This window comes from Bos mutus, chromosome 5 (assembly GCF_027580195.1).
Source record: "Bos mutus isolate GX-2022 chromosome 5, NWIPB_WYAK_1.1, whole genome shotgun sequence".
NCBI classification, from domain to species: Eukaryota; Metazoa; Chordata; class Mammalia; order Artiodactyla; family Bovidae; genus Bos; species Bos mutus.
The window spans coordinates 13,355,407-13,381,851 of record NC_091621.1 but is presented as its reverse complement, the minus strand read 5'-3'; the positions used below and the strand labels follow the sequence as shown (position 1 = coordinate 13,381,851).

At 39.6% G+C, this 26,445-nt stretch overlaps 1 protein-coding gene across 6 annotated transcripts in view; it reads left to right on the top strand.

Moving 5' to 3' along the window:
* Positions 1-26,445, top strand: part of CFAP54 (cilia and flagella associated protein 54) — a 304,320-nt gene that overhangs the window by 201,588 nt on the left and 76,287 nt on the right. For 5 of the 6 annotated variants that reach the window (XR_011464166.1, XM_070370322.1, XM_070370321.1 and 2 more), the window contains 8 exons: positions 10,245-10,350; positions 12,518-12,662; positions 13,459-13,616; positions 13,788-13,967; positions 14,068-14,194; positions 20,589-20,744; positions 22,031-22,136; positions 22,992-23,088. Coding sequence is in view for 5 of the 6 variants with exons in the window: in XM_070370322.1 (XP_070226423.1) it covers positions 10,245-10,350; positions 12,518-12,662; positions 13,459-13,616; positions 13,788-13,967; positions 14,068-14,194; positions 20,589-20,744; positions 22,031-22,136; positions 22,992-23,088 (1,075 nt within the window). In the remaining variant the exon portion in view is untranslated. The remainder of the gene's footprint in view (positions 1-10,244; positions 10,351-12,517; positions 12,663-13,458; positions 13,617-13,787; positions 13,968-14,067; positions 14,195-20,588; positions 20,745-22,030; positions 22,137-22,991; positions 23,089-26,445) is intronic. The other variant, XM_070370320.1, reaches the window with a different exon arrangement.

Sequence of the window (26,445 nt, the reverse complement as noted above, 5' to 3'; positions counted from 1 at the left end):
CATATCAGTTATGATAATCACCTCTATCATTAGTATACTTTCAATAGGGATGTTTTGAATAATGAGCAAATTTCTTATATTAACATTCATTCATTCAAAAAATAATCTAGGGGCATCTACAATATGCTAGGCACCGTCCTAAGTTCTGTATCCCAGTAGACAAAAAGTACATAACAATATTGACAAAAATCCTACCCTCATAGAGTTTACAATCTAATAGAAGATAAGCAGGCTGACGATAAACTGTAAACCTAACAGTTAGGTAAACTGTATAGTGTGGCCAAAAATAAGTGTTACGGAGAATATCTGAAGGCAGGAGGAGGAGGAAGGTTATCCTTTTAAAATTGTGCTATTGTAGTAAAGAGAATGACTCCACTTAGATGTTCATTAACTGACTGCTCCCACTCCCCCTTCTCGTGCCCCATGCCCAGACAAGCAGAGAAGAAAGCCTAGTTGCCCCCTCCTTTGGTGCTGGTGGGAAGTCTAAACCACACAGACCCTGACCCACACGTGGGAAACCTTAACCCAGCGCCGCCCGTTAACCACCATAAAGCCCAGTCAGTTACCTTTCTCTTTCCTCTTTAGACATTTTCAACCTGTTTGGGAGGCTGCTGTGCTCTTCCTGGATAGTTTCCCTATGGAAGTAATCATCCTCTTCATAGTCTTCTTGATGTGCTTGGCATCAGTGTTGACATATAACCCAAATCTGGTGTGGTCAGGGTAGACTTTATGATGAGGTGACATCTGAACAAATAAACACGGGGGTTGTCCATGCAAATACCTGTAGACAGAGTGTTGCAGGCTGTGGGAACATGCCTGATACACATTTGAGGGATAGCACAGGGTCTCTTGTGGCTAGAATGGAGCAAGTGAGAGTTTTCAGAGATCCTCAAAGATGTACTTGGTGGGGGAGGCAGATCATAAGGGATCTTGTGGCCAGGGTGAAGATTCTGGCTATTCCTCTGAGAGAACTAGGGAGTCATTATATTGTTTTGAGCAGAAGAATGACATGATCTGATTTTCACTTCCAAGGGATGACTCCAGTTGTTAGGTGGAGAATTGATTGTAGGAGAGAAAGGGTTTGAAAGCAGAGAGATCAGCTGGGGAAGCTGTTATAAAAAGAAAGATGTTAGTGGCTCTGAAAAGGGTGGTAGCACTGAGGATGGTGATAAGCCATTGGATTCTGGGTATATTTTGAAAGTAGAACCGTTAGAATCTGCTGATGCATTAGCTGTAGAGTAGTGAGAAAGAGAGAAGAGTTACAAAAGAAATTGTCCCTCACCAAAATGGGGAAGACTGCAGAGGTGCAGCTTATTTAGGGGAAAGACCTAAAGTTACATTTTGTATGTGTTTAGATTGAGATGTCCCTTTGAGATACAATTGGCAATATCAAATATTCTTGGAGTCTTTAGAATATAGATAGTATTTAAAGCCTCTGTTTTTTAAAATGTGTATTTATTTATTTGTTTGGGTGCCCCAGGTCTTAGCTGTGGCATGGGGCATGTAGGATCTAGTTCCCTGACCAGGAATTGAACCTGGGCCCCCTGCATTGGGAATGCAGCAGAATCTTAGGTACTGGACCACCAGGGAAGTCCCTTAAAGCCTTTATAAAGAATGAGATTCCTTAAGGAGTGTGAGTAGATGAATGAAAGAAAAAGACCAAGGACTGAGGGTTGGGCGTGGTAAAAGATTGGGGAGAAAACGAGGAACCAGCCAAGGAAACTGAGAAGAAATGACTAGTAAAAAAAAAAAAAAAACCCCAAGAGATTATGAAATCCGGAAAGCCACGTAAAGAAAGTGTGTCAAGGAGAATAGAGCGATCAGCTGTGCCAAGAGCTCCAGGTAGATTGAGATGAGAACATAGAATTGGCAATTGGATGATTTATAAATGTGGACATCACCAGTATTTTGTACTTTGACAGGAGTAATTTTAGAAGGTAATGGGGAAAGAGCATGTTTAGAGTGGTTTTATGATAACACGGGAGGAGAGAAATTGGAATGAGCAAGTAAAGATGATTCTTTTGAGGAATTTTCATGTAAAGGGAAGTTAGAGGAATAGGGTAAAGTTGGTAGAAGTAGGATCAAGACAAGTTTTTTTGAGATGAGAGCAACAATAATGTATTATATACTGTATATCAGTATTATATACTGATATATACTGATAATATCAGTATTATATACTGATGAAAATGACCCAGTAGAGAGAGTGAATTCGATGCTCTGATATAATTTGTACACAGTAGGGTAGGATCCCAGTCCAGTCTTCTCTGTTTCTCTAATACAGAATAAAATTATCCCCTAGGTTGGGATTTCAGAAAGGTCTCTGGGGACTAGCCAGGAACCTGCTTGCTGCCTGCGCTGAGTATAGTTGGAAAAAGAGTAGCCCAAGACAAATAAGTTCCTCAGATGGATGCTTTTGGCAAGTGCAGGGTCCAAACTGGCACTGACAGTGAAAGGCAGAAACCTTAAGATATTAACTTTGAAACTGGCCTTGACATCACAAAGCTGGAGCAAAGACAAAGCCAAAGTTGTCTCATAGAGATTAACTTAGGAAATGCAGGACTCCCATGGAAAATAACTGCCGGTAAAGCTAGCACAGAGGCAAATATCATAAACCAAATGAAGAAACAGCCTCAGAAGAGAGCAGACAATAAATGGCAGACTTTGCAGCCCAAGAAATGAACTGTTCAAAGATGTGAAGGATGGATGAGAATGAGACAAGATTATAAAAGGAATAGGTGAATTTAGGGGACAAAAACTAGAGATTTTAGAACTGAAAAATATCATTGAATGAAAAGAAGAAATGATAAAATTAGATGGAAACAATTTTTTTCCTCTCCTTTCTCAGTATACTGAAATTCTGTGCATTAGGTTCTATGCATTGGGTCCAGAATTTGTAAAGGGACTTAATTTTTTTAGATGGACATTCTCTTTAAACAGAAGTACTCCTGCAGCCTTCACAAAGGGGAAGTCAGTTCAGCAGAACCCCCCCTTTGCTTGTACTTAGATTGGTAACATACAATCATCTCACTATTGCCTTGATTGAAGGCTTTTCCATGGTTGGTGTTGTTCAGTTGCTAAATTGCAACCTCATAGACTGTAGCTCGCTGGGCTCTACTGAGTCCACATCTAAATTTGATTTTATGTTGGAGACAGTACAGGTTTGGGGGAATTTATAAATTTTTGTGGTTTCTAAGCAGCGATGAAAATCCATAAAGTCTGTTTGGGGCAGTGATTTTCAAATGTGGTCTGCAGATCTTTGGATGTTCCTGAGACTCTTTCAGGGAGGTCTGTGAGGTTAGAACTATTTTTATAGTAGTTTATAACATAGTAAACTATGTGTATAATAGTTTATAAAATGAAGATTTTTTTGCCTTTTCTGTGTTGTTATTTGCAACTTCCATCAGCTCACCATGAATCAAAGCAGTGACACCAAAGCGAACTAGTTGTCCTTCTGTTCTTCACTGCTGTGTGCTTGCGATTAAAAAAAAAAGGCAGATTCACCTTAAGAATGCTTTTGCTGAAGCAGTAGAATCTGTTACATTCATAAATACCTATTCTTAAATAAATTTGTAATAATCTGTGGGAATATATTAAGTGGGAAGTGTACCTCAAGCACTTTCACTGCGTAGCGCAGTCTGATGGCTGTCTTGAGGAAGAGAATGCATGTGGATGAATTGAGAGCTGGCTAAGCTGTTTTTCTCATGGAACAACATTTTTGTTTATAAAAACAACTGAAAAACCATGATTATTCAGACTTGGGTATTTGACAGGCATTTTGTTGAAAACGAGTGAAATGAACATGCCATTTCTAGGAAAACAACTAATTGTTTTTGTTGCCAGTGATAACATCTAAACTTGCATGAGAAAACTGGAGTTTTGGAAAACTTGTATTTGCCATCATGAGCTTGACAGTTTTCTAATGCTTAGATATTTTGGATGAGACTGATGGTGACATTAATGGGCATTGTTTTTTAAAAATTGTATAATGAGATGCTTCAACATCAAGAGGATCTGTATAACTCAGGGAGCTTATGTTTTCTAAATGACCACATATGATGTTCCCAAATCCTGGTTAACGAGAAAGACCATTAGGTTTTCATGTAACTGAGTAGGAAAAGCGCATCAGTGGATGGTATTACATTTCACGTAACAACAAACTTAAGAAACTATAATTTGTTGGGCTTCCCTGGTGGCTCAGACAAGAATCTGCCTGCAATGCGGGAGGCCTGGCTTCGATTCCTGGGTTGGGAAGATCCCCCGAAGGAGGGCACAGCATTGCACTCCAGTATTCTTGCTTGGAAAATCCCCATGAACAGAGGAGCCTGGAGGGCTACCATTCATGGGGCCACAAAGAGTCTGACATGATTGAGCAACTAAGCATATCATTTGTCACATGTTGGTATAGTATCAAGGAAGAATATTCACAATTATTTGAAGAGGCTCTTAAAATACTCCTCCCATGTCCAGTCACTATCTGTGTGAGGCCTAGTCTTCCGTACTTCAACCAAACATTATGTCAGAACAGACTGACTAGTCTTCTATTCAGCAGATTTTCTCTTTTCAAGTCAGATATTAAAGAGATTTGCAAAATGCAAAAACATTGGCATCTTTCTCACTATTTTTTGTTTTTGAAAATATATTTTCCATAAAATACATTATTTATATTAAAATTAATAAGTTTTTATTTTTAAATGAATTAGTAAATGTTAATGAATTTAAACATGACTCAATTTAATTTCCAATATGGTAAATATTGATAGAGCTCTTTGATAGTTCTCAATAATTTTTAAGAATGTAAATGGGTGTTGAGTTTAAAAAAAACTTGGGACCCACTGGGTTAAAGTATTGTCACATTTGTAACTATCTTTAAACTATACTGGTAGTTGGTTAAAAGAGGCTTACATGGCTCAGAGGGTAAAGAATTGGCCTGCAATGCAGGAGACACAGGAGACATGGCTTCGATCCCTGGGGTGCTAAGATCCCCTGGTGGAAGAAATGGCAACCCACCCCACTATTCTTGCCTGGGAAATTCTATGGACAGAGGAGCCTGGTGGGCTACAGTCCAAAGGATTGCAAAGAGTCAGACACGACTGAGCGACTAAGTAGTGCTGCTGCTGCTGCTAAGTAGCTTCAGTCGTGTCCGACTCTGTGCAGCCCCAGAGACAGCATAATAATACACCATTTTCCCCACTGAAGTTTGAAGACAAAGGAACTTTTACTATATTATTCCTATAGAAAATAAATGATTTGAATATATAATATGTAAATATATATTTAGAAAATATGTATATATCTTAATGTGTATTATATGTATGATTTTGTGTGTTATCACTATATAGAATATATATGTATATCTATATATGGAAAATAATGAACATATGATTTCCCATGGTGGCAAATGGAACTGTTTTTTCCAAACTGTGTCTCAGAGAGCAATAGCAACTGTGGAAAATAGTTCTTGTCTCTTACTTTCTTTGTTTGCCCTGCTCTCTACATGTCTTATATATACCCTTTTAGTGTGGAGGATAAGAGTGATTTTTTTTTTTTTTTTAGTGAAGAAGAATGAAGTGAGAAACTAAACATTAAAAAATAGCATAGAAAGGAATGTCACAACAGAACTTTAATTTGACAACCAGATAGATGTATGCAAATAATATGCAAGTATACCAGAATCGCACCAATTTTAAGTCCATGAGCCAGGCCCTTGGGACAAAACCTGCAAAAACTTTGCCACTGCTGGCTGTTAGTGACAGCATTGTCACTTGGGAAAGCCTACTGTCAGGATGAATGTGTTTTTGCAGGTGAACTTCACCCTCTGTGAGCTTCTGTTTGGGCACTGCTGAGAGTGTTGGACAGTCCCTTTTCCAAATGATGGTTAGCTTGACATTTCATGATTCTTCTAATAAAATTATGTGTCAAGGAAATTGAAAGGCACGTTCCCTTGGGTGACAGGTGGAGTGAGCCACATAGATTTTATGAGAACAAACTGACCATGTTTGTCATGAATGTTAATAAGAAATAAATGGGATCAAAGTTACGCAAACAGTATTTCTACTCCTTTCAGGGCTGCCTCTCTATTTCAGAATCTTGTCTTCTTTTTTTTTAAATGTTCCTTTCTGTTCTCCTTTGTATTTAATTTATTGTCTAAGTCGGATAACATTTGAGCCTTTTAATTTTGTGTCAGAATGAAATGTCCTTCTGTTGGGATTCAGACTGTTTATAGTCAGTAATCCTCTTACACTTTCTGTCTGCCTAGTGCAGAGGAGAAACTAGAAGTTTTCCATTGTGCAACTAAGCAGTACCACGTGGATTAAGACATACCAGTACGTTTATATTTTATTCACTAAGTTTTGGGGTTTGCAAGATTCCAAACCCTGTATCTCATTTCTCTTGAAATCAGAATTAGGCCTTCAGATCAGAAGAGTGAGATAAGTACTGTTTTCTTCTTCCAAGGTCTCTAGTTGATATCCTGTGCTAACTCTGAAGCTACTGAATAAACAAAGTGCATTAGAAATGTGTATGTAGCCTGCAGGGAGGAAGGGTGTAGGGGAGAGGAGACTCTGTACCTGTACGCAAACCCCATAAACATTATACTTTTGTTTGTTTGTTTGTTTCTTGCTTGCTTGTTTGATTTTAATTTTCTTTTAAATAGTAAGTTTAGATCATCACAAGCCATATTTTAGAAAATACAAGTATCTAAACCAGTTTAATGACGGAGTAAAATCCTGAGAGTTTGAAATTCAGTAATGGCTGAAAAGCTTTGATGCTGGTTAACAACTCAGAAAAAAAATCAATTTAGTCCTTGCATTTTCCCTGTCCAACTTTATACAATAATGACAGCTAGGAGGATTATAGCAAGAATGCACTGAATACTGTCTGTTTGCTGAGCATTCCTCTTTGCTGAGAGCATCCTGCTCTCAATAGAATGTCAACTCCGTGAGGTCAGGTACTGTATCCATAACCCCTAGATTTGCTTCTGGCCTATAGCAGGTGCTCAATACATATTTTTGAGCATATAAAAGACTAAGTACCTCATTTAATATCCTTAAGATAACCCCATTTAATGAAGCTTACTGAGTAGAATGAAGGCAAAAGACATTAAAAAGCTGAACAAAGAGGGCCTTTTATATCGTGCAAGGTACAGTTAACAATAATTAGATAGGAATATAAATGTGGGACCAAGTAACCCTGTGCCAGGATAAACAAAACGCAATGTGTTAGAACTGTAAAAAGGAAAAGGCCATTATAGAAGAATGATGAATCTGAGAATGCGGCAGGCGCCAGTGGCCTGGGTTCTGATCCTGCCTCCCCTTTCTACCCGAGTCACCTTTGTTGTTGTTCAGTGGCTCGGTCCTGTGTGACTCTCTGTGACTCTCTGGACTACCGCATGCCAGCCTTCCCTGTCTATCTCCTGGAGTTTGCTCAAACTCATGCCCATTGAGTCACCTTGCTGCTGCTGCTGCTAAGTCGCTTCAGTCGTGTCCGACTCTGTGCGACCCCATAGACGGAAGCCCACCAGGCTCCCCCGTCCCTGGGATTCTCCAGGCAAGAACACTGGAGTGGGTTGCCATTTCCTTCTCCATGAGTCACCTTAGGCAAGTCATTTCTGGGTCTCAATTAACTCATCTATCAAATAGGGATGATAATAATACATACTTTGTAGGTTTGTGGTGGGGATTAAGTCAATTAATTCACAGAAAGCACTTAACATAGCACCTGGCAGGTGGTAAACACAGTAAATACCAGTTACCATTTTAAAAAAAGATTGAGGGAAGACGAGACAGAGGATATCTTTTAATACAACACGTGGATGCATACCAAAAAAAAAAAAGGCTTTAAAATGTAATGAAGATCTGAGCATATGTACATACCTTGGGGGCCTATACACAGAGACTATACCTTCTTAGAAGTATCCCTGGACCCTGATGAAGCTGGTTTCTTGGCCAGAAACCTCACCCAAAGGAGATGGTATACTGGCCACAGCCAGGGAGGCTTCTGGAAGGAGGACTGGGGAAATGACATGATCTGATTTACATCTTGAAGAGAGATCGATGTGACCAGAGTAGGAACCAGGACCACAGGGGCGGGAGCCATATCAGACAGACTGGTCAGGAAGTTCCCACAGCTGTCTGGCCTGGAGATGTTGGTGGCTTGGATGGAGGCATTAGCAGTAGCAGTGAAGGAAGGAAGGAGCTGCTGGATAGTATCCAGATTTGAAGGTGAAGCCGACAGAACTTGTTGACAGATTGAACATGGAGCGGGAGGCTAAGGGGAAGCAGTGGTGATACTGGGCTCTTGATCTGGGGTAGAGAACAAGAAGGAGGAGTAGGTTTGGTGGAGGAGGTGGAAGGGAGAAGGAGGTGGAGGGGCTCTGTTTTTAATCCATCCTAGTTTCCTAGGCCTTCTATACAGTTCATGAGGTTCTCACGACATGTGTACTGGGGTGGTTTGCCATTTCCTCCTCCAGTGGGCAGATTTGCTATTCCCTCCTCCCAAGGGCAGAAGGAGCAGAGGGCGTCAGAGGATGAGATGGCTGGACAGCATCACCAATGCAACAAATGTGGATTTGGACAAACCCCGGGAGATGGTGGGTGAGGGACAGCGAGGCCTGGCGTGCTGCAGTCCATGGGGTCACAAAGAGTTGGGCATGACTGGGCGACTGAACAACATGTTTCCTAGGGCTAACATAACAGAGTACCCAAGACTGTGTCTTAAAACAACAGGATTTTATAGTCTCACAGTTCTGGAGGCTGACTATCCAAAAATCAGGGCGTTGGCAGGACCCCGCTCTTTTTGACAGCTCTGGAGGGAGCCCTTCCTCACCTCTTGTTGCTTGTCAGCGATCTTTGGTGTTCTGCATTATGTGTGATGGAGAGGTGCATCACTCCAGTCATGGGCTGCCTTCTCCCCATGTGTCTTCACATCAGCTTCCCTCTGGGCATGTCTGTTTCTCTGTCCATGTCTGTCTTTCTGTCCAAATTCCCCCCATTTGTAAGGACACTGGTTATATTGGAATGGGGCTTTCCAGGTAACACTAGTGGTTTCCAGGTAACACAGCTGCCAATGCAGGTGATGTAAGAGACACGGGTTCGATCCCTGGGTCAGGAAGATCCCCTGGAGAAGGAAATGGCAACTGTCTCTAGTATTCTTGTCTGGAGAATCCCATGGATAGAGGAGCCTGGCAGTCTATAGTCCATAGGGTCGCAAAAAGTCAAACACAATGAAGCAACTTAGCACAGCATGTAGCACATGCATAGGGTCCACCCCAATGACCTTATTTTAGCTTGGTTACCTCTGTCAAGACTCTATTTCCAGGTCAGAATGCATGCTGAGGCACAGAGGGTTAGGACCTCAACACAGTTTAGCTCATAACACCTCTTAAATGCGATTGTTATTTACTGTTCAAGTGGAGATATCAAGTGATCAGTTAGATAAATGGATATATTGTCCATTTGGCTTTCAGCCAATCTTTCTGTGTATAAAGTAGCATAACAACAAGCATTGTCAGGTAGATTATTCTGCATTTGAATTTTGTTTTGGTCTAGATTTTCCAATGAGAAGGCCTGTTGACATATATTATTAAAATATTTTGAAAAAGTGTGACATCAGTTATATGTATATCATCATACAGGGAAAGAGGATGGGATGGATTAAAGTGAAGAAAAACTTACATCCCGGGCAACAGGAAGTGAGAAGAGTCCTCTCTCCTGGCTTCTATTTTCTTCATTAAGTACCTTTACCTCTTGGCACTGCTAGATACTGATTGAGCAAAAATTTTCCTAAAGATTTTCCAAGTGCATAGCATTAAGCAACACAGTTTTATGGCATCAAATAACCCCGGAGAACCATATTCTGATGTATGGAAAATACATCTGTGCTCATTTTATTAATGAATGTGTGAGTAAATTTTGTTTTAGATCATGGAAACATTCATTCTTTTGTTCACACTTTTCATTTAAAAATATTTTTTAACTTCTATTGTGTCTGAGCCACTAGATGCTGGTTTTCAGCAAGGAATAAGATAAAATTAGGTGAGACTATACAGGGGTTTGCAGGCAGTTAAATAATGTGCTAGGTACCATCTTGTGGTTAAGACCACACTAGGGCACACAGACAGGGCACCTAATTGGGGCAGGGGTGGCAATATGGGGAGGGTTTTTTGGAGGAAGAGACTTAGGAAATAAGGTACAAATGCCACAAATGTAATACTAATAATGTTTAAATTATATTCTCTATTTTAGTGCTGCGATAGTATTTTCCACACTTAAACTTCTCCAGGATTCAAAACTTTTTAAAAAGAAAGTAGTAGAAGATGACTCAGAGAATTGCACCTCTTCAGAAAGTTATGTATGTATGAATTTAATGTTTATCCTTATAATACTTATTATGGAATAATTATTGGCATACTAGGACATCGTCTCATTATTTAAATGAAACAAAGGGGTAAAGTACTGAAAAATTGAGTTCAGAATAAAAAGATCTGTGTTTAAGTCCCATGTTGATGCTGTTTATTAGTCAGTATACCTTGGGCAAGTTCCTTAACATTTTTTTTAAAGAGCTATGTAATCTCATTTAGGAACTTATGGAATTGGATGTAATAGTGACTGGAGTCCTACCAGATATATCATTCTAGTCTTCTAGATCTGGTGTCACCAGTAAATGAACTTGTTTCACAATACTTGGTCTTCATTTCACTTTCGATTATATTTCTTCTTTAGCATTACCAGTGTGACACGTGTGCTGTTTCCCATCTTGAATTTCTCACAATTAGATTCTTCTGCACTTCAGCTCTCAAATCTATATGGCAACTGGTATCTCACGTTCTTTGAAATTTTATGGACTTCAATTAGACCAAGTAATTTAATAATACAGGGTTGTTTAGGATTAAAATATAAAGATTCAGTACACTAAACCCTTGCTCATTTTAAAATGAATAAAATAAAGCTTAAGCTTTACTAATAAAATTGCTGCTATCTAAGTCTTTACAAAATAAAACTAATTGACTCATTTCTTACTATATTAAAAGCAATATGTATGCTAAAAAGCAATCTGATTCTGAAAATTTACTTAGAGTGGTGGTTGTCAGTTGGAGGCGATTTTGCCTCCCAGGGGACATTTGCAGTGCCTAGAGACATTTCGGTTGTTCTAACTAGAGGCAGTGCTAATGACAACTACTGGGTAGAACCCAGGGATGTTGTTCAACATCCTGTAACACACAGGACACTTCCCCCACAACAAGTATCTGGCCCAAAATGTCAGTCATGCTGAGGTTGAGAAGCCCTGATTTAGATTAAGCATGACTTGGCTTTTCGATAGTAACAGGCATGTAGGCCAAGATAAAGGTACATAGATAGGTATTTTTTTCTGTAAATCTAATCTAAGTAGTAGACCCCTCATTCTAATCATGATCCTCTCCCTGGTTCTCTGTTCCCTTCTTACTCTGGTCCCAGGAATAGCTCACCCTCTCCTCGTCTGCACCTCACCTGTCAGTCACTTTAGCCCCCATCAAGTCCAGGTCACAGCTCCTTGATAACAGATGTTGCTGACTGTCTGGAGATGGTGAACTGTCAGAGATGCATAGCAGGAAATTCCTGGAACAAAGAGGCATTGTTCTAGATGAAGTGTCTGAGATTGATAGCTCTGGAAGAGTTCCTTTGTCACCTCCCTCCCATCGGTCATTTCCTTTGTAAAGTGAAACAAGAAGGATAGTAAGTCATAAAATATGTTCGGGATGTGAGCAGCACCTAGCAATATAACTTAGTCAGTTAAGACTGTGGGCTCTAAATTCAGAAAGACACAAGTGTGAATCCTCTGCCAGAATATGATGGGGTTTAAGCAAATAGTTAGCCTCCCTAGGCTAGGAGTCGGACACGACTGAGCGACTTCACTTTCACTTTTCACTTTCATGCATTGGAGAAGGAAATGGCAACCCACTCCAGTGTTCTTGCCTGGAGAATCCCAGGGACGGGGGAGCCTGGTGGGCTGCTGTCTGTGGGGTAGCACAGAGTCGGACACGACTGAAGCGACTTAGCAGCAGTAGCAGCAGGCTTCACTTCTCAAATCTGAAAAACAGAGAATAACAATAACCGCTCTTTGGCTTGTCAGGAGGATTAAGTGAGATAATATGTATAAAGCATGTAGCACAGCCCCTCGCACACTCAATAATTAGCCAGTATTATTGTTTTTCAGCCTTTAAAATGATGGTCACAAAATTTTTGAAGGTATGGAAACTGATGATATAGTTTGCAATGAAAAATTCAGACTGTAAATCTAGTTTTCAACGGTGGGTACACAGAGAAAAAGAAAGCACTTAAATGAGGATCAGTGTTAATAGTGATTTTACTTGTTTTTTATATATCTTTTATGTTTTATAGAATGTTAAAGGATAATTTCTAAAATTAAAAATTTAATGCTATTAAATGGTATCAATGCTTCCCTTAACTTATATTTAACACTAGGCTAGAACTTGGACATTTTTAAGTGGAAAGATAATCATCATTTTGATATTGTTTAGGCGACTGAAAGTAAAGACGACAATTTTTTAGATCCTATTTCCCTAAATTCTCGAGAATATTTCAACATTCATCTGTGGTTGAGGTGCCGCTTAGCCTTGGTGACTGCATTTGTTGCCCAGATTCGTGGCATTGGAATCGTGAAAGGTACAAATATCCTCTCTCTTCAATCAAAGCTTTCATAAAATTTAATTTTATTTAGGTAACAGAGGTTTTATTGGGATGTATTTTATTATAACATTAACATTTTATAACTTCTTAGCTTGATCTGTTTCCAGAATTTTAAAAATTGAGATATTAAATGAGGATAATAATTTTCAGCAGTCCCTTGTATCACTGAAAATGGCATATATGTTACTGATGTATGCATTGCAGGCAACGAGATTTCAGAGTCATCTAGGAAGGCAGCCTGGTGCAGGGGTCCAGAGAGCAGTTTCTGGAGCCACCCTGCCTTGAGTTCAAATACTCTATCCACTACTTCCTTGCTGTGTAATCTTGGCCAAATCACTTAATCCCCCTATGCCCCAGTTTTCTCCTCTGTAAAATAGAAATAGGGTACTTACTTCATAGGATTATTTCCAGGATAAATAGGTTAAATTTCTAAGGTTCTTAGATTACAACCTGGCACATACAAATATTAGTGCTGGCAGAGGTTAATAGTTATCTGTGTGTGAACCTATCTATTTACCCATCTCTACCCATCTCCCAAATTAAATTATTTCATGCAATATCATTATTACTTTGGCAGCGTTTGAATACTCTAAAGTACTTCCCCTCAAATTATGTTTATTTTCAATATTTCATGTAGTTTTGTTTTCCATCTTTGCATCTTCCTTTTCTTCTATTTTATACAATATTCCTGTGATAAACTTTGAGGATTTTATGCTTATACAGTTTCTTCCTTTCTTGGTGCATTTTAAGTAACTGCATTTGTTTATTTTAGAAAACGATATAACAGATTACGTGAGCCTTATCAATGAAGTGTGTGTGGAGGCAAAAGCTGCAGGTGACAGGGAGCTACAGGCTGAATTCTTGATGCAAGCTGTAATTATCGGCCTACAAGAAAAGCATTTAAAGGCAGACATCATAAAAAGCCTTCAGGTAGGAAGGCAGTCTCATTCACATTGATATTTACCAAAGGATTCTGGTTAGAATAAAAGGAGAGAGTTTAAATTTCCATTAGTTACTGCTTGTATGGCAGTCAATATGGCCAGCTCTTATTTCAGTGAATTGTAAATGGTACTATCAGACATAATAATTTTATTTTAATAGGAGGTAATACAGTTGCTTGAAGGGCATGACTTTATTTCTCCTCGATCTCATTTAACCCTGGTGAGAAGCATGCTTTTGCTGGATGATTTAACAAAAGCTGAGAAATTCAAGGAAACTCCTTTTTCGAAAATAGAAAAATTGTATTTGTTGACTCAGTCTCACAACATTCTTATAGAACAGGTGAGAAAGCTTTACTGTCCAAAAGATTTAGAAATTTACTCTTCTTTTTCTTATTGCAGACCACAATAGCTAATTACTTAGTATGATGTTTCTTTTACAGATGATAACTTTTGGAGAAACAATTGAATTGCCTTCATCAAACACTGACTATGCAAGTCCATTACTGCCTTTGAAAAATATTTATCTTCCTCACGTCATGTTGTTGGCCAAAACAAAAATGAGAATTGGTAAGGACACTTAAACATATATTCAAGACACTGATGAAAAAGTTTAATTTATTTTCAAACAGGCTATCTTGTGAGTGCATTTAATTTGGGGAAATATTTATGAATACCCAGATTCCATTTATTTAAAAAATAGTTGAAAAAATTATTATTAGTGCCATGTTATTCCTTTCATACAAAGGCATTTAATTAAATAGCTGGTTATACAAAGCTGTTTACACAGTGTAATCCTTTAGTTGAAAAGTAGTTTGTATGAAAAGGATACTTGATAGTGGAAATGTTAGAAAGCAATTATGTACTCAGTTCTTCCTTTTGCTGATGAAAGAACAGACATCTGATCACCTACCATGTGCCAGCCTCCATATGAGGTCCTGGGACACTACTGGAGATGAAAACAGATGTAGTTCCTACTCTTAACCTTGAAGATAGAGATAAACAAGTAAGCAAATCATATACAGGAATGAATATTATATCATTTATCATATTATAAATATTGTATAAAACATTTTAATATTTATTTAATATTTATACATTTTTATAATATTTAGAAAATTTAATACAATACATATTTTATAGAAATCTGTATTTGATAACAACTATATAGGAAATCTGCAAGGATATAGTAAGCTTAAACATGATGATGAATTATGTTTATGTATGTAATTGTAATTAGTGTTATAAAGATGTGGATAAGGTCTGTTGATAAAGAATAGCAAAGGAAGGGGTGTCTATTTAAGTACTGAATAGAATAATTGGGAAAGGTCTCTTTGGGGAGGTGGTATTTAACTCTAGACTGTAAGTATTATGCATATGCATAGCAGAGTCATGAATATGCATAGGGAGTCATGCATAGTGGAGGCAGAGCGAGCAGTGAGTTGTAGGTTCTGAGGTCAGGACACACTTGACATATTCCAGAACTGCAAGGAGACCAGTGCAACCAGAGCAGAGTTGGGTAGGGGCAGCCTAAAGGGAGGAGGTGATCAGGGAACAGTTTATGTTTCAAAGAATTACCCTAGCTGCTGGGTGAAGAATAGGTTGGAGGATAACCTGAAGCCAGCCAGTGGAGGACCTGATTGTAGAAGGTAGACCAGTAAGTCAGAGGTATATATGTGTGTGCTCAGTTGCTCAGTTGTGTCTGACTTTTTGTGGCCCCATGGACTGTAGCCTGCCAGGCCCCTCTGCCCATGGAATTTTCCAGGCAAGAGTACTGGAGTGGAATGCCATTTCCTTCTCCAGGGGATCTTCCTGATCCAGGGATCGAATCAGCATCTCTTACATTTCCTACACTGGCAGGCAGATTGTTTACCATATAACTCCTAGGAAACCAGTATTGCTACACTTCACAGGAGCTCACAGACACTGTTGACCCAAAGCCATGTGCCTCTAGCGCCAAGGCTCTTGTCTGTCTCAGAGGGCTGAAAATCTTGTAACAGCTCTGTCTGTTCTAACCTATATTAATCATGCCTTAAAAAAAAAAGTATATCTGGGGCTTTCCCAGTGGCTTAGTGGTAAAGAATCCACCTGCCAATGCACAGGTTCAATCCCTGATCTGGAAAGATCCCACAAGCCACCAAGCAACTAAACCCATGCACCACAACTATTGAGCCTTTGCTCTGGAGCTTGGAGTTGCAACTACTGAATTCCACTTGCCCTAGAGCCCATGCTCTCCAACAAGAGAAGTCACCACAATGAGAAGCCCCTGCAGTGCAAGGGGCTAGAGGGTAGCCCCCACTTACCACAGCTAGAGAAAAGTCAGTGCAGCAACAAAGACAAAACACAACCAAAAACAAATAAATAAATAAAAATATTTTTAAAAAATGTATTCCTAAAAATAAAAATAAAAAAAAAAAAATGTATTCCTGATGCTTTGACATCCGGAATCTTGCTGACCAGGGAGGGACTTCCCTTCTCAGGGTTAGCCAATTCTTAGAGATTAGTTAACCACTTTCTTGTGATGGTGACTTTTATATGCAAATCAGCTTTTCCAGAGCCCACACCCAAAACCTTTACTGAGCTTGCTGGGTTCTTACCTTGGGGCCAATATTTCTCTGCCCTAATCACCCCAGAGACAAATATACACTACTAGCAGAGACGACTGAAATTGTATAAACTAGCCAATCCTAAACCTTGGTCTGCTTACACTACACACCCACTCCTTTCCACAAAAAATACAATAAAGACTCTTGCCCACATTTTTTCCTTGCCCCTTCTGTTACCCCATCCAAGCTCACCCTTCTTGCCACACAACAGACCAACATATCAGAGACGAGGTATTGAGGCAAGGAATATGACTGTAATTAGAAAGCCATCTGACCAAGAAGATGGCAGACTAATGTCTCAAAATAGCCATCTTATCGGGGTCTGGATGCCAGTATCTTTTATAGAACACAGAGCAGGGGAGGGTGAGGAATTACAGTGAAAAGGCCATTAATCCTCCAAATATCTCCTGGAATGGCCAGCCTCACAGAGTATGTGTATTAATTTTTCCTTTCTGTAGCCATCCACAGGTGGATAGGACCAGGGAGTCTCCCTGAACAAAGGCACTTTGGCTTAACATTCAGACAGAGGGGCAGTGTTCCCTGAGGCAGGCCATTATGTATAGACACCATCCTTTTAATAAACAAAAGCAATAGGAAGTAAAGATTAAAATCAAAGAAACAGATCCAACAGGAGTAAGATTTTGTTCTTTCCTGTAACATTTCTACCTCCTGACTGACCCTCATGCTTCTTTGTGGTGCCCTGCATGGCATGTGTGCCCTCCTCCTCTTGAGAACTTTGAGCAAAGAGAAACTAGTCTTTTCAGTGGCAATCATCTCCTGACCTGTTGACCTTGTCATACTTGAATAACAACCAAACCAACATTTTGAAACATCACCCCTCGCCTCCTGGGCCCCACTTACCTCCCATTCCAGCAGCTGCTCAGCTCAGGAGAGGCTGGTGATTGGACTAGAGTTGGGGAGGGAGGGTAACAGAAGTGTGTTCAAACTGCCCAGAATCTTTCCCCCTTGTTCCCCTTCTTCTCCTCCTGATGATGATTATCATTATTTCATGATTATCATCATCATTTATGAATTTTATTGCTGTAGGGAAATCCGTTCACCCCTATTATTAATGTTTCCTTATTTATGAAATTAGGCTAGCCTAGCTGACCTGCAGAATTCCTATCCTGTTCACTGATCCCATGAGAGCTATTTTCCTACATTTTTAGCCCACAATTTATATTATCAATATATTTGATTTCTATAAGAACTTAAAGTGCAGATTGTGTTAAATTGTACAGATTGTGTTACATGTATTCTCTGCTCTCCTGCCTTACTAATCTTGAAGATGTGTCACCACTCAGTGGCAATACTGCTGCTGTTTTTTAGACTCACTTGAAGCAGAACAGCTTGCTTTCTGTTATGTTATATTAAATACCAACTTAAAGAACAAAAACCAAAAGCCGCTCTTCTGTCAAAATAACGTCAGCTTCACAACATCTTTTTCACAGAGTTGATGTTTATTGCAAAAAGGAGCGCTTCAATATTATGAAGCATAAAAATCCTCTGATTTGATGTTTCTCTACAGTTTTCCTTTTCAGTGATAGTATAGATTGCATTGCAAGAACAGAGGCACTTACGTTATTTTCTTTCTTTGTGAAAACCTCTTACAGAGAAAGACATTTTGAGATTATTTTTCTAAAACAACAAAAAGATAAGTATCATGGTTATTAAAGATGATTTTTCCCATTAATGACTGAACCTAGAGCTTCCTTATTAGTTGAAGAAGTAGATTACTGATTGAAGAAAGGTTCAAGAATAATGCTGGAGAGTGGGAATATAACTGGGAACCATCATCTTTGCCTTCAAAGGATCTGTTATCTAGTTAGGAGAGAGAAAGAAAAGTCAATTTCTATAACAATTCTTTTTCTAGTTTTAACAAACACATAGAAAACAAGTACTATTATTATATGTCAGTAATTATTTATAGTACTATAGTACATATTGTACATGTATATAAGTGCCTCAGTGACATGAAGAGACTTGATATTTTTGTTTTGTGTTAATAAACAGTTGTAGTATACTTTGAAACAATAAGCAAGACATGTCAGAATGGGAGAGGTATTGAGTTGTGAGATGGTATAGGACAAATGGCATTAGCATACCTTTCTTGCCTGCCATCTGATCGTTGCTGGTGATTTTTGGGGTTAAGGGCATGGGCTCTGGAGAAAATTCTGGTCCAATTCCCTCCAGGAAATCATTTCACTTCTCTGTGTTTTCAGTTTCCTTTCTCATAAGATGTGGGTAAGAAAAGTACCAATCTCACAGGATGAAGTGAATGGAATATGTAACACGTTTAGAAGGGCACCTGGTTTGTTCTTAGAACTTCATAGGCGTCAGCTATTCTCATTGTTCCATGCCTGGCCTCCTTACTCTCTTAGGAAGCCCCGGGAAGCAAGCCTTCAGTTTCTTCATCTCCATTTCTCAGCAAAGTGCCTTGTCCAGAGGAAGGGCTGTGTAACTTCTCCTTGGATAAGAGAGAGAGGGAGGGAGAAAGACCCTTTTTCCACCATCCTTCTACTCAAATAGCTCATTCCTGAGCTATACATTTACAAAACAAACAAACAAACAAAAAACCCCCTAGGCTTCTTAAAAACTCTTTGTAGGGCCTGGCGTCTTGGATTTCAAATTTTCAGAACTCGAAGAAACCTCAGATAGTTTCCAGTTCTGCTGCCTCAATGCTCAGTGGCATGTAGGGACCTGTTCAAAGGCTCTGGTGACACAGTAACACCAATGACTGGCTTGTACCCAGCATTTCAGCTGGAATCCTACACATTCTGCAATTTTACACTACCTTTCTTTTCATATTCCCCCTACTATGCCTGTTAAGCTATTCTATCAATACAACTTTTCCACCCAGTTGCCTTTTGCTTTTATCTCAACATTTTTCTTCTTTAAACATAACAAGGTGATCATCAGTTGCCCGCCCTGATGGCCGTACTCCGTAGGCAGGCAGCCCTGACCTTTCTCAGGTCTGGCCCAGGGCTCCTATAACCTGCTACCACAGTGTCCTGGGCTTTCACTGCCTACACAGTCCACCACACAGTATTTTGATTGCCTGTCTGGCTGTTCACATTCCCTGTTAGACATTAAGCTCCATGGTCTCTCACTTAAGAGGTTTGCTGCAGAGTCAGGGTTTAGGGTATGGGCCCTGGAGCTGGACTGCCTAGGTTCAGATGGTGTGATTTTGGGCAATTTATTTAAACTTCACTGTGCCACTGCTTTTTCCTCTGTAACATGAGCATAATAATGATATCCACTCAGAGTTGGAAGGATTACATGAGATAATGCTTAAGTACTTGGGATGGTACCTGGCATTGTAGGAACCTTAGTTCTTATTTTCCACTTTTCTCTTTCTTATCCAGTGCCTAAGAATTCAGAAAATATTTGTGGAATAAATGTCTGGCTGTCTTTGGGGTGATTAGAAATTAAATCTAATGCCCCTTCAATAATACAATAATCCTTTATTATGTTAAGAAGTGATGGGACCATACCAGAAGTATGACTTGAGGTCTTTGTCCATAATGGGTTTGCAAACAAGTTATAATGAGAAAATATACAACGTGAGGAACCACTATAGAACTGAATAGAAATTACTGCCTATTAATAGATGCAACTTTTATTGGGAACAACATAAAAGTTTATAAAACTTCCAGGTGTTTCACTACTAACAACCTTATCTCTGGAACCCAGAAGTCATGTAGAGCATTATGAACTTTTAGAACGGAAAAAGACTCAAGAGATTATCCTTCATCTTAAAAATGAGAAAAATGTTGAAATTTATCAAAGACCAAGTTTCAAAAGGCTGTTGTTTATAGTTCATTGAAATATTTGGGTACTGAGTTTCCTTTAAGTGTTCTTCAATGCTAAAAACTAAAGACACCTAGAATTCTATTCTTTTTTTTGACCTTGCTAAGGGCTTGTGGGAGCTCTTTTCCTGACCAGGGATTGAACCCAGGGCACAGCAGTGAAAGCCTGGAATCTTAACCACTAGGCTACCAGGGACCCTCGTCCCCCCACACACCCAGACTTCTTAGTTGCACCTACTGTGAGAGGAGTCTGTTAACTGGGAGGTTGGGTATGAATGGGTGTGTGTGTGTGTGCTGTCGTTTCATTCGTGGCCGACTCTTTGCAACCACATGGACCTTAATCTGCCAGGCTTCTCTGTTCATGGGTTTCTCCAGGCAAGAATACTGGAGTGGGCTGCCATGCCCTCCTCCAGGGGATCTTCCCGACCCGGGGATCGAACTGGCATCTCCTGCACTGCAGGCCGGTTCTTTACACTAGCACCACCTGCGAAGCCCTTGTTATGAACACTCTGTATATTTCTCCTTCTTCATCTAACGTCTTTCTTTTAGGACATACAGTGGCCAAGCAAGTATATTATACCAGTAAAAAGAAGGATTCTTCAAAGTGGTTACCTGCCCTTCATTTTTTTGAAATAGCTTTGAAGCTCGCTAGGACATCAGGAACAGAAGAACATGAGGTGGAAGCTGAAATCTTTTTTCAGAAAGGTAAGATGTATTTGGAGTCACAACTATGATAAAGTTTGGTAAAACTTTTTTTCCTATTAACAAAAGGCTTCTTAAAAATCTGGTCACTGATTATATAAAATATTGAGTTTACAAAGGGCGTGGTGTTGACAAACACCTTGATGTCTCTGCCAAACTCCGTTTTGAATAAAGTGAACATGCTTATATTAAGTTTACATCTAGAAAGGGAAAAAAGACTCCTATTTTCATTTCTTTTACAATTATGACTGGCTTTCCTTATGCAAAGTTTCACGTTTGACACAAAAATCTCATTATCAGCCATTTAGCTATGAAAAATGTTACTTAAAGAATGCTCAGAAGATATTTTTATGCATAATTTCATTACTTAGCTAAAATAGCCAGTTTCTGTAAAAGATACCTATCCATTTAAATAGCTATAGCATATCTATACTTATAACTTGCAATACACATTTGCATAATGCATTCATATAACTTTGTTGTGGCCATTTTAGCCCTGAGAAAAGTGATGATGACAATTGGTATCATTCATTGAACATCTACTAGGTACAAAGCACTATAACCAGTGTCTTACATCTCATATTGCCAGTTCCTACAATAGTGCTACGAGTTAGGCATGATCCATCCTGGTTGGCAGAGGAGGGCAGTCTGGGTAAATAACCATCTATAAGTCAAGAGCTACTAAATGCCCAGATATGAACTTCACACGAGGTGGCTCTATGCTCTGTCCATGTGCTGCATGGAAACTGTCAATCCTTTTCACAATGATTATGAGATTTCCCTTTCCAGTCCTTCTGGCTATAGAAGTAGCATTCCAGCGCCTGGCATTTGAAGGCTGCAGCTTACCATGAGGAAGGGGGAGCTGTGTGCACACGAGAGCATTTTCATCATCTGTGTTGGTTTTCCAGCGTTTGCTGATTTTCTAGGATTTGTTTCTAGCAAAGATGTTTCCTATGATGCCTGCAATGATTGAGGAAAGAAGAAAATGGATGTAGATTAAAGGAATACACTGCAGGAGGAAGTGAAAGCGCAAAGTAAGGAAATGGAAGGAAAATAGGATGATAACACTTGTGTCCGAACAGTGAAAGGAGGCAGGGGAACCTCGAGGTGCCCAGGGAAGGAAGCAGCAGCTCTTTCCCCACTGGCGTACCTTCTAGCAGGAAACGAGAGATGGGCAAGCAAGGAGAACACATCCAGTTTTCCAAATTTCCAGCATAAAATATTTGTTCTGAAGTCCTAAATGATAGAAAAAATAAAATCCATCTTTGTATATCCTTTTTCTCTTTCAGGCAAAATAGAATGTCAAATATTGATGGAAGAGAAACCTCCAACTATGCAACTTGAGAGTCTGTTTGAAGCTATACAGCTAAGCTTGAGAAATGATCAAAATTCAGGGTAAAAAAAAAGACCTTTCCATTATCACAGTATGCATTTGGGTTTGAGTCCCGTGTTCTGGATGTGTGCTGAAATGACTGGGACACTCTCTTCCCATGGCAGGGCTAGTTTGGGGTGTTCACTGTCCAACTGGTTCACTGACTTCCTTTTCAAGCTTGTTGCTTTTGGCTCTGCCCCAAGGCTTCATTCTCAGTGACAGTTGATGACAGCAGTTAACCTGGTGACATACTGGACTGTAAATCACTTCCGGGCTATACTCAGCTTGATCTCCTATCAGTCCAAGGATACAGGAATTTCCACCAGATGTGAAATTGTATCGAGAAGGGATTTGTGTCATGCTGGTTCATCAGTGCCAAGGCTGGGCGACTCAATTCTGTATAATTGACTTAATGCACTGATTTAAATGACCCTGTCTGACAGGTTTGGTAGTGAACGCACAGCCCTCACCCACACCAAGTCATGGCTTTCAGCATAACTCTGTGTGTCTCTTTAGAATCTAATCAGTGTAGGAGGGTAGAGACCTAGACCTGGTTTTCCAGGCTTGACTATCACTTCTGTAGTGCCTTGTGTGCTGGAATATTCCAGAATGGTCTTGATGCTGGACTCCTTGCAGTCATGGCAGGAGGATAGCACAGGACAAGGAAGAACACACAGCTGTCTTTAAGAGCTTCTGATTTCAGTAGGGAGGAAGATGCCAGTGTTTAAGCCACAGGTGCTATGAAAAAAGGGTCAGTTTGGAACAGATGCTAGTTTTGCCTGTTTTTACCTTCATTTGCTCACAAATTGTCACATGATGCAAAATGATGCTTCTGAGTACTGAGGCTATGTAGTAAGTACAATGTTTTATTGTTTTAGGTTGATAAGAGACTCCTACCTTGAAATAGCCTTATTATTTTTACACATGAGGAAGTTAAAGAGCAAACTTTCAGTGTCACCATTGATGAGTATTAAGGTAATAAATGATTTTATTAGAAATATAAAGTATTAAATGTAAAGTATATTGCCTTTGAGCTTGCTTATTTTGCTACCTCTGTGCTATGGATATAAAGAGACATTTTTCTTTGTGACTTGGAGGAATTAATTCATTATTTTAAGCTCATACTCATATTTAGATACCTCTTTGGACATTTTTACGTAAGATTCTGGAAATGGATTTCATTTGGAGATTTTTGCCTGTTAAAATGTTATCCATGAAATGTCAGTCAGTCAGTTCAGTTGCTCAGTCGTGTCCAACTCTTTGCAACCCCATCAGTTACAGCACGCCAGGATTCCCTGTCTATCACCAACTCCCAGAGTTCACTCAAACTCATGTCCATCGAGTCAGTGATACCATCCAGCCATCTCATCCTCTGTCGCCCCCTTCTCCTCCTGCCCCCAGTCCCTTCCAGCATCAGGGTTTTTTCCAGTGAGTCAACTCTTCGCATGAGGTGGCCAAAGTATTGGAGTTTCAGCCTCAGCATCAGTCCTTCCAATGAACACCCAGGACTGATCTTCTTTAGGATGGACTGGTTGGATCTCCTTGCAGTCCAAGGGACTCTCAGGAGTCTTTTCCAACACCACAGTTCAAAAAGCATCAATTCTTTGGTGCTCAGCTTTCTTCACAGTCCAATTTTCACATCCATACATGACCACTGGAAAAACCATAGCCTTGACTAGACGGACCTTTGTTGGCAAAGTAATGTCTCTGCTTTTTAATATGCTATCTAGGTTGGTCATAACTTTCCTTCCAAGGAATAAGCGTCTTTTAGTTTCATGGCTGCAATCACCATCTGCAGTGATTTTGGAGCCCAAAAAATAAAGTCTGACACTGTTTCCACAGTGTCACCATCTATTTGCCATGAAGTGATGGTACCAGATACCATGTTCTTTGTTTTCTGAATGTTGAGCTTTAAGCCAGCTTTTTCACTCTCCTCTTTCACTTTCATCAAGAGGCTTTTTAGTTCCTCTTCACTTTCTGCCATAAGGGTGGTGTCATCTGCATATCTGAGGTTATTGATATTTCTCCCGGCAATCTTGATTCCAGCTTGTGCTTCTTCCAGCCCAGCGTTTCTCATGATGTACTCCATGAAATGTAGGTGCATATAAATATGCTCAGTCATTAGGATTGATCAGATGTTTGCAGGAAATGACATATTGCTTAAGCTGATAGACAAGTATGGTTTTCATTACTGATGTGACTGGCAAACAGATCATCTTTTGATAAGAAAAGTCATTCATTCATTTATCACATATCTATTGAGCATGTCCTATAACCCAGACCGTATTCTGGATAAAGCAGAGTCCAGGACAATCTCAGTGCTTGTTCCCACGCACTTACTCCTCAGTGGAGGGAGACAGGTAATAAACCTGTAAAGAAAGAAAGGTGGGAGGGAGTGAGGAAGGAAGAGAAGGGAAGGAAGGGTTGGGGTTGTTTTAGGTGGTGAAGTTTAGGATTAAGAAATAACTTGAGTTGGTGGGATTGTGAATGACTGCAGTGGAAAGAGGTGAAAAGTGAGATTTGATCATTTGGGAGGGAGCCTTGCAGGGTGGCAGAGGCATGCACTCCATCAAGCAGCTCTTCCAAATAAGGGGCAGAAACATCTCCATTGATCCTGTGATCCTGTTGAGGTCAGAGGTTCAGCCTTTCTCAGGAGCTCCTAGAAATGCCAATGCTGCTGGTCTGTGAGCCACACCTGAGTACCCAGGATTCAGACAGGGAGATTTTCTTTCTTTTTTAAAAAAATTAATGTATTTATTTTAATTGGAGGCTAATTACAGTATTGTACTGAGTTTTGCCATACATCGACATGATTCAGTAGCAGGTGCAAATATGTTCCCCATCCAGAACCCCCTTCCCGCCTCCCTCCCCATCCCAGCCCCCAGGGTCATCCCAGTGCACCAGCCCTGAGCACCCCAGAGAGGGAGATTTTTTAGGCAGGAAGTTGGATGGGGAACTTTGTGTTAATTTTTTTTTTTGAAAACTTGATTTTTATTTTTCAAAAAATACCATCTAATTGTTTATTCTTTAGATTTCAGTAGGCTTTATATATTTCATTCTCATTAAATAATCCTCTGACCCACCAAAAAACCTCTCCAGAAAATTTTGATGTAAAATCTCTAATCTTTGAGACAACATAAACATGATTTAAATTCTGTAGACAAATAGGCTTTCAGTCAGTTGGAACAACTTAAATGGTTGCTGCCTTAGGTGGGTAACAGCTATTTTTTTTTTCATCAAAATAATTACATAGAAAACTTACTTTTGTGATATGATACACATCTTTACATCCAATAAGAGAAAACAGAAATCTTTGTTTCCATGGCAGTTTGCAATGCAAATTAATAAGATGCTAGGATAGAAAATATATCACCTTTTGGGCCTTCTCTAGGGAGCTGTTTATAATTAGGAGCTTAAACAAATAAGATTTGAATGAAAGAATAGTATAACTCCAGTGACTGAACAGCAACAACAAACACAATATGAGCATTATTTTCTGTATATCTTGACATGGCATAAATATTTTAGCAAGACATACAATTATTAGACACACAGAAAACAGTCAAAAACAACAAAAATTCATCTAGGCATATTCAGACCATTGAAATGAACATTTAAAATATGTCCTAGTAAAGACAATTGCTATATAAATGCTGAAAAGAAAACATTATTGTTTCACTTACATGGAGAGTCTGGAGTATAGTGACTGTCACCCTGGTTTGGGTTGGAATCCTATCTTCATGACACAGCAGTGGGAGCAAAGCCTTTCTAACCCAAGTTTCCTCATCTGTGAAATGAAGGTGAGGATGCTTACCCCTTAGAGTAGCTAGGAAAATTAAGTAAAATAAAAGACTCGGCACATAATAAATACCCAAAAGAAAACCCAAAAAGAGGTGAGGGGACTATCTTTTATCATTATGTAACTTTGACTAGACTCCAACATTTTATCTTTCTGAAGTATTTTGTACATAGAAGGCGATGGCACCCCACTCCAGTACTCTTGCCTGGAAAATCCCACCGACGGAGGAGCCTGGAGGGCTGCAGTCCATGGGGTCGCTAAGAGTCAGACATGAGTGAGCAACTTCACTTTCACTTTCACTTTCATGCTTTGGAGAAGGAAATGGCAACTCACTCCAGTGTTCTTGCCTGGAGAATCCCAGAGATGGGGGAGCCTGATGGGCTGCCATCTATGGGGTCGCACAGAGTCAGACACGACTGAAGTGACTTAGCAGTAGCAGCAGATATCCAATAGTTATTTGTTAGTTGAACTATTTCTTGAACATTCATTCATGTATTCATTCAATCAAGCCAACACTTATTGAGTGCTTAATG